General features: G+C 45.6%; 1 protein-coding gene across 2 annotated transcripts in view; it reads right to left on the bottom strand.

Annotated features, from left to right (window-relative positions):
* Positions 1-12,996, bottom strand: part of DUSP22 (dual specificity phosphatase 22) — a 43,466-nt gene extending 30,470 nt beyond the window's left edge. Inside the window, exons 1-2 of one of the 2 annotated variants that reach the window (XM_015618044.3) lie at positions 12,718-12,996; positions 6,769-6,802 (exon numbers count right to left, since the gene is read on the bottom strand). In XM_015618044.3, coding sequence (XP_015473530.1) covers positions 6,769-6,802; positions 12,718-12,738 — 55 coding nt within the window. In that variant the 5' untranslated portion in view covers positions 12,739-12,996. The remainder of the gene's footprint in view (positions 1-6,768; positions 6,803-12,717) is intronic. The other variant, XM_019005662.2, reaches the window with a different exon arrangement.
* Positions 12,997-13,045: the final 49 nt, after the last annotated feature.

Here is a 13,045-nt window from a genome sequence, read left to right as displayed (position 1 = left end):
TACTTTTGACCTTTTTGCTTGAGAATGGCACAGCACACCACGGCAAGTACAGCGGTGGTTTTGTGATGTGAACACCTGCCTTTGAAATCTGCCCAACAATCTGTTCACATTAGCCTGGTTGCACACAAAAAGAGAGCACTGACCACAAAGGTTTCAAACCGGCTCTCTCTAGGTACAAAAATAATAGCATCACCTGTACGTCCTTTATGTACATACGAGAGTTCAATTAGCATCTCTGGTGTCATCTTATCCACCTACTATAAAGTTTCAATGCCTTTCTAGATCACAAAGGAGAGCTGGACATTTAATTATACTGCCCTATAGATGAGATCCAAGTGAGCACAGTAGCAAGCAATAAAATTTAAACTTAATCCAATTATGAAAGCTTCTCTACAGCTAATAAAATGAAGAAAAGAGTCAAAACTGCAAGGATTTTACTCACTACTGCTCAAGCCTGCATGATCAACACAGATGCCTAATCCTTCAGAAGAGAATTAACACAAATTCTGTCTGAAACAGAATTAAAGCCTAGCTTCACAGAACAAATAAAATTTACTAAAAATCTCAGAGCAAACATTTCAAAGAAGAAATGCTAATGCTTGCCAGGAGAGGTCCTCTAATCCACCTGACCTTCAGATTTTTTTAACGGTTTGTAGGACAGTCTCAGTTCCTTAGGGAATGCCTAAGCAGGCAAGGATTTGAAAGCCAGAAACCAGTCTAAGTGCCCCTAAAGTGCCCCTATTTTCTGTCTTACAAAGACTAAGGGCAGACTTCAGAGCCTGTTGGCTGGAACTCATGGTGTACATGACACTCATAGGTGTCAATGTACACCTAGCACAATGAGACCCCAATCTCTAATTATCAGTATGACCTACGTGGTAAGAAATGTCTTGCCACACAAGACAAACTGCTTTAAAAGAAGATATGACCCAAATTAAATGCTGACTGCTTTGAACCAGTTTGAAAGGCCTAATGGACAAAGTACAACCTAAAAAGACTGAAGTACCTTAGTTCTTCAGATAACAGAGACTTAAGATAAAGGAATTTCAGCAATCAAAGCTGAAATACAGTGAGATTTCAGATATTCCTGGAAACAAGCTGGAAATGGCCACCCCAGAACTACATCACCAGGTAGCCAGCAGGTCCTTAACATATTTGGGAAATAACCATTCAGGTCACTAAAGCAGAGGAGAAAAAGCTTCCCAGCTACTACCTGGATCTAAACTTCAAACAGTTTACAAAGGGGAAATTCCCCTCGTTCCCCAGCACCTGCCTTAAGCCTCTACAGATACTACAGATAAGGCTATTTAAACAGCAGTACAAATAACATATCCTGCCACTCACAGTCTCATACCATAAATAACAAAAAAAAAATTCAGAGGTTACGTAAAGAACCACCAAAAACCAAAAGAACCACCATTGCCACAGCAATTCTAATTTCTTTGCTGTAGCAATGCTGTACAAGCACATGAAGGCTCACATTTTGAAATCATGGTGTGAAACACCCCATTTTCAAATGTTAAGATTAAAACCTACCTATCAGAGCCCCTCTGGTGCATCCTCTAAAGGGTGCCTCAAACATGGTATTACTCTTCACAACAGGTTACCTAACATTCTGAATCATACAGCAAAATGCTTCTCAGCTAATGCAGATGTGGACTTTTGAGTAAAGCCTTTGGGAAACTCTCTCCTCACACAAAATGACACAATTCAGACTGGGGAAGTCTTCCTCTCTCCCTCCCACATTTAGCCTATTTTCCTTCAGTTTCATGCTATGACTCCAAGTTCTCTACTCATGCAGAGAGCTGCAAACACTTAAATCCAAAAGCAATGCCAAAGACATCAAAATGGGTCTGGAGCCTGTCAGAATTTGTCTCCCTGCAGCTCTGGGAAGCTTTACTGTGTGGCTGGGGAGCAAATCACCTAGTGCAGTGTGCTTCCATCCCCCATCAGCAAAAGAGAGAGACAGCTCCAACCACTGCAGTTAAGACACATCAGTGACTGAACAACTCCAGTACTACAGTGGTGAAGTCTCAAATGTACCTACAAACATTCTCTCTTATTTCAGTATTTTAGTGCCTCCACAGAAATGCTAGGTGAGGGATAAGGACTTCCTCCCAGAGAAGGCAAGTCAGCCCAGCATGTACAACAATATTAAGTCTCAATCTGCAGATGTATAGAAACTACTATATCATCATCATCAGATCTTTATTTTTTTATTATATAAAGCAAATATAAAGCAAATTTTTGTCTACACTTGATTTTCTACTTTGGAGAGAGCTAGATAGAGAGACAGACACCTAAAGAATAACATCCTCTACCAGTGGTTCAGAGCACTTAAGAGCTATTACTGAGAATGGTTTCCCATCAGGAGAGCTTTGTTCCTGAACCCAGTTAAGTGCAGTTACAGACACATACACACAGACTGTGTACATGAACAAAAACTCCACCTCTTCTGTCTCCACACTTTATTCTAAAATACATTTTGTCCCACCTGCTCAGAAGAACCTTTTTGGGGAACAAGAAAGGTGGAGAAAAGAGGTCAGTACTCTATTGAATGGAGTAGCAATAAATTGTCTTCCTTCAAAAGATGAACCTGAAAAAGGAAACGATATCTCCATCCTCTCCTGTTTTCAGTACCTGATATAAAGCCTTAGGAAATGGAACCTGAAAAAAAATTACTAAGCAGATGAGAACAGGAATTAACTGACTTTAGAAACACAGCAGAACTACTTGGTGGGCATTGCCCTTTTATACACTTAGTAATGGGAAGGGCAGAAACTTCCCCAAGACTCTCCAGACCTTCCACAGCAACACTGGACTCTTTGGGGGAAATTAAACCTCATATTGTGGCTTTCCCCTTCAAATTAAAAAGCCCCCAAATATTCCATGGAAAAAACCTTGAATGATTACAAACAAGGAAGAACACAAGTGAATAATCAAGGTAGAAACACTCTTGGGTCTCTGGTTTCTGCTACTGCCACACCTCTTGGTATGGAAGCAAACTGAGCACCCATTAAGAATCTCTCATCAGAAGGAACAGATTATTTTTTTTTTTCCATTAGTGCAGAGAATCAGGCTGCCCTGTCAAGCCCTTAAGGAACAAAGCAACCATTTTTGTTGTGAGCACAGGTGACTTTCAAGGGACATCAGGTTTCCAGTGCAGAATATAAGTGAATATGCAGTCCCACATTAAATTCTTTGTCTTTTGAGAGGACTGCATTTCATCTGTAAGGTACAAATGAAACAAAACAAATTTTCCCCAAAACTAGAGGCAGAGAGAAGAGCTAACTTCCTCTTTCTTTTCCCTTATTTTTCCCTTTTAGCCCCCTACTCTACCATTTGCAAAGAAGTAACTCCTCCTTCACTTTCACCAAAGAATCCCAAGAGCTCTGCTTCCTTCTGGGCTTTCAGACCAGACTCAGTCTTGTGTTTTACATGGACATCTATGGTTCTCCTTGAATTTTTCTGCCCTCTAGCTGTGCATTCTCAAATATACCCCCTCAGGAGCATATCACACTTTTCACGTGCTACTAATGAGCTGAATCATGTTTATAGACCCTGTAAGATAAAAAGCACTTGAACACATGCCAAGACCTGTGCTTATTCAGGAAAGTTTTTCACAGACATACTCAAGCTCTGTGGACTTAGGGGGGTTTCAGGAGATACTTCAGTACTTTCCATATTCAGCACTACATGAAACTTTCTACCCTGAAGACCCTTAAGGTGGTTATTAAAGTCCCTCTCAGTCTATGTGCTTAGAGGTTTGTGCAGCAGCAGATGAAACAAAAGCAACAAGCTCAGCTCCCATTTCTGCCACAGGTTCATTTCACAAGCTGTTTCTGAACCTCAATTTATCTCCCGGTCAAATGCAGAATTTGCATTGCTCTGTCACAGACTGCGTTTAAGTTTACTAGGCCTAAAACTAGAAATATAGTTGAATGGTGAACAATAATTTCCCAATCAGAACAAGTGCTGAATTCCTTCTCTGGACAACAGCCCTCCAGAATCAGTGTTTAACATCTCAAACATCGTGCTTTCACTCAGCAGAAAGGCACCAGTCTGGAAGAACTGTGCCTTTTCCCAGTCTGCCAGTGCTCCCAGAGCTCTCCCATGAAGCAGCGAGACAGGCGTGTGAGTAGGATGGTAGCTTGATTCAGCTCTGGAAACTGTGCATGCCCAAGCTCCCAGAGGAGCCACTGGGGGAAAGGCTATCCTCCAGAGGGCACATCAGAGCGATTTACAGACATTCCCCTGACTCAGCCTCAGGAGAAGCTCCCTCCTCTCCACCCCTGCTCAGGGACTCAGACAGTGCCTCCAATTCTCAGCCCTGTGTCTGGGCAAGATGCACAACACCAGGGATTCAGCATTTCCTCCCCTAACTGACAAGATGCAACTTTATTCCATTTCAAGCTATCAGTCTTAAGCTGAAGAATGGGAGACTGGTCAAAAATGTATTACAGGAAATAATTTTGTAAAGCCCTGTCTTCACGAGTAGCTAGTCATTTCAGCTGCCCAAATCGGGATGCTCTAACCAATCCCAACTGCACATGGTGCAGGGTATTTCTCAATGGTCCCCTTCGTGGCACTCTCAACACTCATTAGTCACTTTTTTTAAAAGTGTCACAAATCAGAACATGCCCCAAGAACATCGGAATCCAACTCCTCCAGAAAAATACACTGGTAATTAACCAACAACCTGTTCCTAAATGGGATGATTTCACTGCACAGAGAGCTTGCTGCAAATGCCCCTAAGCAGTGAGGCAAGGGGGTGTTGAGAGACAAGGGATGCAGAAAAGGGTTAAGAACTGTAAAAGTATGCTCTTGTATTAGTGAAGTACTGCAACACCTATCTTTTCCTCTCCAGGTATGGTAGCTTATCTGAGATTATAACAGGTACTTGTGAGGGCAGAACGTAATGATTAAATGCAGTATGAGCAAAGGTCGTAGCAGTAAGTACCCGGACATTTTGTTTGTGTTTTTAATTAACTTAAAAAACAGACTCCGTAACACAAACACTGGAGTTAAAGTCAACTCGCCCCTCCTCTATTTTATGGAGTTAAGCAGAAGCATTACACCCTCTTCTTTCAGTGAGGTTCCCAGACACGTTTCCCACTCACAGCCCCTCCACCTGCACGTCTCTCCGCGCAGGCGTGACCTGCCGGTGCCATTCCAGGCCCGCTCCCAAGGCACACGGAGAGCGGCAGGGCCACAGGCCTGGCGTGAGCAGAGATGCTGACTCACTCCACAACCCTGGCCACCTCCCCTGCACTGAAAACAGAACTGCACCAGCAAACAGATGCCCCGGCTCAGTACCACTCCCCTGGGCAAGGCTTTCCCAGCAGGATGGCCACGGTGAGAGGGAGCCATGTTACCAGAGCCCATCCTGCCCACCCTGCCAGACTACCTGAAACCTAAAGGACTCCACTGTCCAACATCTTCCCAATTCCACCCCTCACCTGAATTACTTCAGGAACAGAAAACAAAAAGAAGAGGCAACATGGCTGTGACCAATTAGTTAATTTTGTCATCAGACCATGCAGTGGTCCATCCAAAGGGCTTTCAAAACTATCCTCTTGGCCTTATTTTCATTTTTTCTATATTTTTCTTTTGTCTCCTTTCATTATCAGCATGTAATCACCTCAATATTCTCATTTTCCTTACCATGGCACAATTAACTCCCTCATACAGTAGCCATTGTACTTGTGTTTATGGTGTGGCAAAAGGCAGCTTTTAACCTTGCGTGTACCTCTGGGCTGCCTTCCAAAGTGATCATCTCCACATCCCAAGGGGCAGCAAGCACTGGATCCACGGTATGGGTCAGCAGATCCAGAAGCAGGTAAATCGGCAAAAAACACTGAACTCACAGGTTTTGGGAGGGGAAGGCAAGGAAGGAAGAGTAGGCATGAGGCAGAGGGAAGGTGCAGCACCATCTAAATCCAACACAGACGTTGCCAGCCTTAACAGACTGGGTGTGGTATCAGACATCCCAGGAAAGACAGGATATTGCAGGAACCCCTGTGAGCCCTGCTTTGCTGTTTTACCCAAGGAAATATGTTTTACCATAGGAAATATGGGGTCTACATCCATCAAAACAACTGGTTTGGTTCTGAGTAGGAAGAGTCAGCCAGAACTGCAGGTAACAGAGTGCTTTGAGAACAGGCCATTTATTTGGATGTCTACATAAGGTTTCCAGTGTTTTCTAAATGTGTCTTTTTTTCTGCACACAAAAAATAAACCCCATGCATAAAAGAAAAAAATCCATAGAAACTTACATCTGCAACAGAGACAGTGTGAGTATCAGTGGTCAGGCTGCAACCAACAGACCTATCAGTCTCACAAGCGGTGATAACAGAACTCTTTAGCAGTTGTTATAAATAACCAAAATAATGAAAGCAATGAGCAGGAGGCATATTAAGCCTTCACTTATAAGGGGGACTTGCAATAAGCCTTACAAAGAATCTGCCTAGCTCACAAAAGCTTGCCTGCCAAGCATGGGAATGGTTTAAGGCAGGCCACTGTTTAGGAATTCTAGCTGAAGCATGCTCCAAGGAGATGGTATTGATTTTACTTTTCTCAAAGTACTTGCAGCACAGCACACAGATGAGAAAGCAAACGAGTTCTTTAAGTGCTACCAGGTGAATCCAGACATGAAGCAAGATGGGGTTAAAAAGCTACAGAGATGCCAAAGAATTCTGAGTGCCTGCAAAACAACACCTTAAGACCTCTACTAAGTAATCCTAGAGATAATAATAAAACTAATCTTACCTTTAAAGTTGCCAATGAATAAGCCAGGCAGAATCTGTGAGAAAGAAATATAGTATCAAATATAGATATCTTGTGGTAAGACAATTTGACAAAGTTCAATTTGCATACAGGATGGAACATACTACTTTAGCAGATTATTGTGAAATGCAATGTAAAACATGCTGACAACATTTTGTGCCTCATTGCAACCTTCTCAAACCAGATAGCTCTAGGCACGCTGAGCTTTGACAGCATTCCTTGGCAGAGGGGGGGTTGTTAACTGTGGGGATTCTTCCATTTAATGGAGGCTCTCCAAGGACAGCAAATGTGGTTTACAAATTACGAAGCAGCCTTGCAACACAGCCCTCCCCTGCCCCCCGCAGCAGGGTAAGAGCTACCCTGATGGAACTAATGATGAAACTTCACACAGCAAAGGTGATTTGCCTAAAGTTGCTAAGGAAGCTGGACAAAGCCCTGCAAAATGACATCCTTCGAGGCTTTTGAAGTGCAAAGCCATGCAAGTCAGGGCTGCAGCACTGTGGGACTCTTAGAGGAAATCACTGCAAACAGCGACTTGTGTGTTCACATAGAAAGGGAACTTCTGAAAGTCTGAAATGCACGTTTCTCTCCCAAATGTACCCACTCACCCCACATTCTCAGATGCCTGCACAGGTGTCAGTTACAGGACATTCTTTAACTGGGAAGTGTCAAGGTCTGCCCAAGGACTAGCATGTGCAATCTGAGGGCACGTGCATGCACAGACACAGAGGCAGGTGACACCGCAGTGCTACCCCTCCCACCCTCTCATAACCCTCCTAGCTTGGGAACAGCAGCAAGGACATATAAAAAACAACCCAGGTACACCAAACACACATTTGCTGGCCAAGACTTTTGCTCTGTGACACCTAAAGTCTCTGACCCACATCCTTTGAGGAGATCTGAACTGTGGTGGTGAAACCATATGATCCATTTTTCTTCAGTCCATGCTTCGCATACCACCAATACAGATATGTCAGCGCTGACTTCCTACAGCCTTAGCAACACCCAATGTCACCACAACAGCAGCAACAGTCTCTCAGGCACAGCTATTTAAAGGGAAAACTCCACCCATTTAGCTCAATCCAGCAGCCGTGAAGTCCTGAAGGACTTTTCATCAGGGATTATTGCCATAGCTTCCGTTTCACTGCAGCTTTCCTGCTGAAAGGGACCCAGCTCACTGTGCACAGGTTAGCAGGACCAGCAGAAGAGCCTGTAAAACAGCTTCTGACCTACCCTAACTTAAGGCATTTCATCTGGTCAAAGCGTCTTGTTCGCTGTTATTTATCAAGCCTCGCAGAAAACAGAAAGGCTGCAGCACCTCTTGCACTCCTTGCAGCTTTGGCTTGTGCAAACATTCCTCCCTTTAGGCTTTGCTGGGCAATCACTCTCTGCCTGCTGTGCCACACCAGCTCTAAACACAGGGCTCAATTCTCCCCCCCAACACAGAAAGACACCTTCTCTGGGACTCTTGCTGTACCTTACTGCTTGTAGACCCTTGCTTGCAAATTAAGGGCTGATTGGCAGCACTGGCTCATGAAGAAACAGTTATTTAGTCTTGTACAAATGGGCACCTGTACACTTTGCAAAGATAAACTCAGGCAGCTTTCTCCCTTTTCCTTCCTTCTTCATTAGTACAAATTCAACCTTCTTACAAAGACAGCAAAAATCCCCAAGGCAATTTCCAACACCAGGGTATCGTGTAAGGTAAAGAACCCTTACAACATCCTGCTGTCCCCTTCCATGCGCACAAGACTCATGGTTTTAAGGGATAATTCAGTATTTCAAGCACTGTTGACGACAGTGCTAGAAGTGCAGCTCTAATGCTGCACCTCAGGCTAGGAAAAAGAAGCCTGTAGCTATTCCAGAGAAGACAGAACTCAGGAGTCATTGCCAAAGAGGCTAAATTCTGCAAACAAAATCATGTTCTACAATAAAAGGGACTCAAGTTATGAATAAATTTCACCAATGAGATCACCCCAATGAGCTCCCTCAACTTAAGCATAAAAAATGAAAAAAATTTAAAAGGGCTTTCTGGTATGTTAAAACAGCTGTCTGGTATTTCCTATCTGCAGCACAAATCTTCCATCACACCACCACTGCTATAGCATTTTAGACTCCAGGACATTATTTCTGCATCAAATGTGCATTCTCAAGAGAGAATAAAAGCCTAATTTCCAGTCACAGTTGTTAAGCTTTGACATTAGAAATTAAAGATATTGAGAAACACTGGGGGAGTTGCAGAAATGAGGTTTCTTGTGGGCAAAGGAGGAAAAATCCAGAAGTCTGCATTTGTGCATCATGAAGCAATGCTGTATGCTAGACAGGTAATTAGGACACCATGCAGCGAAGAACAGATGTTATCCTTGTTGTACTAGTCATTCTAGAAGCAAGAAACACTACTATGGGTGAAAGCTACCTGGAAAGAAGTGAATCTTCGTGTCATGCTGACTAATACTTCAGCACTCCACTATGGCTGGGAACTTTCAGCTGTGTCATCTCACACTGCCTTCAGTAACTGCAACTCTGGGCTGTGCAAAATGAAGGCTGATGGCTGCTAGGGGCGTGTGAGAGAGATGCGGTGGGAGTCAGAAGAGTAGAAAAATAAAGTGGTTGTTTTAGTGAACTTCTCAACCACTGTTATATGAATAAAAACAGTAGCCTCTTTATGTGATCCGAAACACTGAGAAAATGACCACAGGCCAAATAACTGATGTGGAAGAATGCACAACCCAGGGACAAGGATGTCTGTCGTTGTACATCACATGAGAGCAGCTCATGTTCTCCACCTTGCACAAAGACGGAGCCCTGGAACAGAGAGTAGCTACTAATGCTTCTGTCACTCTTCTCTGACAATACACCTCTCTGGAAAATGGCTTAAAGGACTACTTTTCTGCTGTTCCCTATATTAACAAATGCTTATAATAAAGCATCCAACTCCCTGCCCAACACTGCTTCTGGCTGTGTTAGTACTGATGGGCACTCCAGACAAGTCCATGGGGCTTTCTCAGAGATGGTTGGGCACTGGAAAAGGACAAGACAAGCCTACCTTTGTTCAGTAGTACAGGAGAGTGGTACACATCAGGGAGGCAGATATGCTGCTGACATCAACTGGCACAGCTTCTCTGACTTCCATAAAATTGGCTACCTCCAATGTAACTAGCCACACCGGTTAAAATTTCTTGTGAATCCACTCCTACAACAAACAGGGCTTATCTGCCCTTTTTGTAGAGATAACACTCAAATCTTCTGAAGAGTTTACATGAATAACTGTCAGTTAACTAAACAACAACTAAACCCCAGGAAGAGCTCTTCATCAAGATCCTGTTCATAGATAGTCAAATCTTGTCACCATCTCAGCTGCTAGACTTCAGCTCCTGGAAAACATCTTTCTACATTTCAACCACAGACTTCAACTTGAACTTTGAATACAAGTCAAATGCTTTAGACATTAAGCAAGAATACAAATCAGACCACTGAGACAATTTCCTAAGTCAGACCCAACTACTCATTCTGTAAAACACACATCTTAAAAATACAAGAAAAAAAGGTGAAGTACTGAAAATTAATACAAGGCAGGTCAATGCACATTCACAAGCCAATTCTCCTTCTCTGAACAGATTAAGAAAGGTATGTATGAACAAATGCTTTCAGTTTAATTTGGGCAATGTCAGAAGCCTTGGATGGGCTTTAGGAAAAAAAAAAAAAAATTAGGCCAGGCTAATTTTACAGAGAAAATTAGCAACAAAAGACAAACCCCACCTAAAAAGAATGCCAGGCCTCCAGCCCTTATCACTCCAATGGCCACATAAAGTCACGTGCAATTGCTATTTGCTGTGAAATACATCAGCATCATGGGACAGAAAAATAAGGAGGGGACTGTGCCACTGAGAAAGGATCAGCATCCAGAGGCTGCAGCAGTCCCTGGAGCTCTTTCTTACCACACCCATTAAAGGCCATCATTAATCCTCTTCCCTCTGCATCAGTACAAAGGGACTCCTTAAATGAAATAATCCACCATCAAATAAGCTGATTATTTTTTCCTACCATCCATATACAGCTCTACCACAAGAAACACACTTCAGCTGGAAACCAAGGCAATTTGTATTGACTGACTACACCAAGTCAAGCAAATACCCTCCACATCTATGCTTCCACTTGCCCCTCCAGCTTTGCCAGCTCACAAGATCAGAAGGAAGAGATGATCCAGGGGCACATTCGGAAGGGGGCAAGTTCCAGGCCAACATGTGGGACCCCTACAAATATAAACCCTGATGGCCAGTACCCAACATGATTGTAGCCTCCTTAAAGGAGCCAGCCCTTCCCAAACTGCTGAACATCTCAAGCTCTTGGATATAGCTATAAAAAAGGAGAGAAAAATCCAAGTAGTGTTATGCTTGTCCTGAAAGCACCAGGTGGGACGTGTCAGGGCAACATTTAACAGAATTAAAATGACTAAACTGGTCAGTCACAAATTGCCAATTCCTACCCACATAGTACCACAGTAAAATGTAATGCAGCTTCAAAGGGAGAATCGTCCTTTTGGTTTTATTTTTTTTTCTCCCCAGACTGCAACTTAAGCATCCCATATTGCATCCCTCTAAACGTTCTGATACTTTCAAGCATTCCAAGAAAAATACTACAAACATACCAGAAGTCTAAAAGGAGTTTCTCTAGCTGCATTTCTTCCTAACAGGCCATTTCTCGAAGGGTAATATCAATGAGCAGCTAATATCACAGCATTATTCCTAGACTTTGAAAGCAAAAACTGAGAAAAGGACCAAGGGAGGTTCTACCTCCTACACACTAATTCAATTCCTCAGCAGCCAGATCTTTTCTCTGCCGAAGGTTTCTGTTTCAATGTCTCTACCCATAGGATGGAAAGGCTTCCCCTTCCAGATGGCACACTAAGCACTCTGGATGTTTGTTCATCAATCTAACTTCCAGGGGCAAGGATGTCTGACTGGGACAACATGTGAGGAGCTATTTCTAGCTGTTCTCTGCTTTGTCAGAGGCCACACACACAGCAAAGCTACTCTCAAAGCACTCAAAGCAGGATGTAAGACAGAGGAGATGACTCAACTTCTGCTCCTCATAGTAAGCTATATATAAAAGGCGAGTTACCACCACACTTTCAAACCTAGGTTTTAAACAGAGGTGGAGATACTGAGAAAAATCACAGTGGTCCCTACATAACCACTACGACATGCCAAGGGAATAGGTGCGTACAATAAGCCCCCTACTGCCAAAAGGCCAACACCCTTTGCAAAACAGATCCATCTTCCTTCCTCGTCCTCACTGGGGCCGAGCACTTTCCTGTCCCACGGACACCGGGCGGGCCCAGCGCTCCAGCGACAGCCCGTGTCCAGCGGCTGCTCCGCGCCTCGGGAGCGGAGCGACCTTTGGCCAAGCGACACGATTCGGTGCCGCGCTCGCTGACAGCCCCACGCCCGGGTCCTGCCGCAGGTCAGGGGGTTCCGGCTCTGCCCCACGGCAGCCCCCAGGGCTGGGGCACACAGAGCGGGCACTGAACCCCGGCGCCGGGGGCACGACGGCTTCTCGCCGAGAACTCGCTTCGCCCGGGAGGGGAAGCCCCGGCACATTACCGAAACCAGGGCCCCCCTCTTGCCCGCCCGCCCGCCCGCGCTGCGGCTGAGGAAGAGGAGGCGGCGCGCCCCGAGGGAGCGGCGCGGCCGCGATCTCCGTGCCTCCGCCCTCGCCCCGAGGCGGGGGTCCCCCAAAACCGAAGGGAAAAGCCCTCCTGCCCTGGCCTTTGTTCCTGGGGCGGGTACCCGCGGCGCAGGGGAGAGACAAAGGCGGGGGCGCCGCGGCATCCCGTCCGCCCCGAGGCGGGGAGGGACCGCCACCCCCGGCTCCGCTGCGCTGGCCCGCGCACATGCACTCGCGCACGGCGACAACGACGAGTGGGGTTACCTTGTTCATCCCATTCCCCATGGCTTAAGCGACCCGCACGCCAGCACCGCGGGAGAAGCCGTCGGCCGCTGCTGCCAGCGGCGGGTCGGCGTGCATGGGATAGTGCTTGCCGAGGGGGGACTGGGGACGGGCTAATTGCTAATTAAGGGCGGCCGCTGCTCGCCGCTGTCGGACAGGGCGAGGCGCATCCCTCTCGCCCTGGCCGCGGCCGTCGCCCTCCTGGATGCGGGGCGGCTGGGGGCGGGTTTCCGCTCGGCCGCCCCCGGGAGCGGCGAGAGCCGCGGGGCCGCGCTGCCAGGAACCACCTCCCGCCGCCGCCGCCTCCGCC

This window comes from Parus major, chromosome 2 (genome assembly GCF_001522545.3).
Source record: "Parus major isolate Abel chromosome 2, Parus_major1.1, whole genome shotgun sequence".
NCBI classification, from domain to species: Eukaryota; Metazoa; Chordata; class Aves; order Passeriformes; family Paridae; genus Parus; species Parus major.
This window is presented reverse-complemented; position numbering and strand designations above follow the sequence as displayed.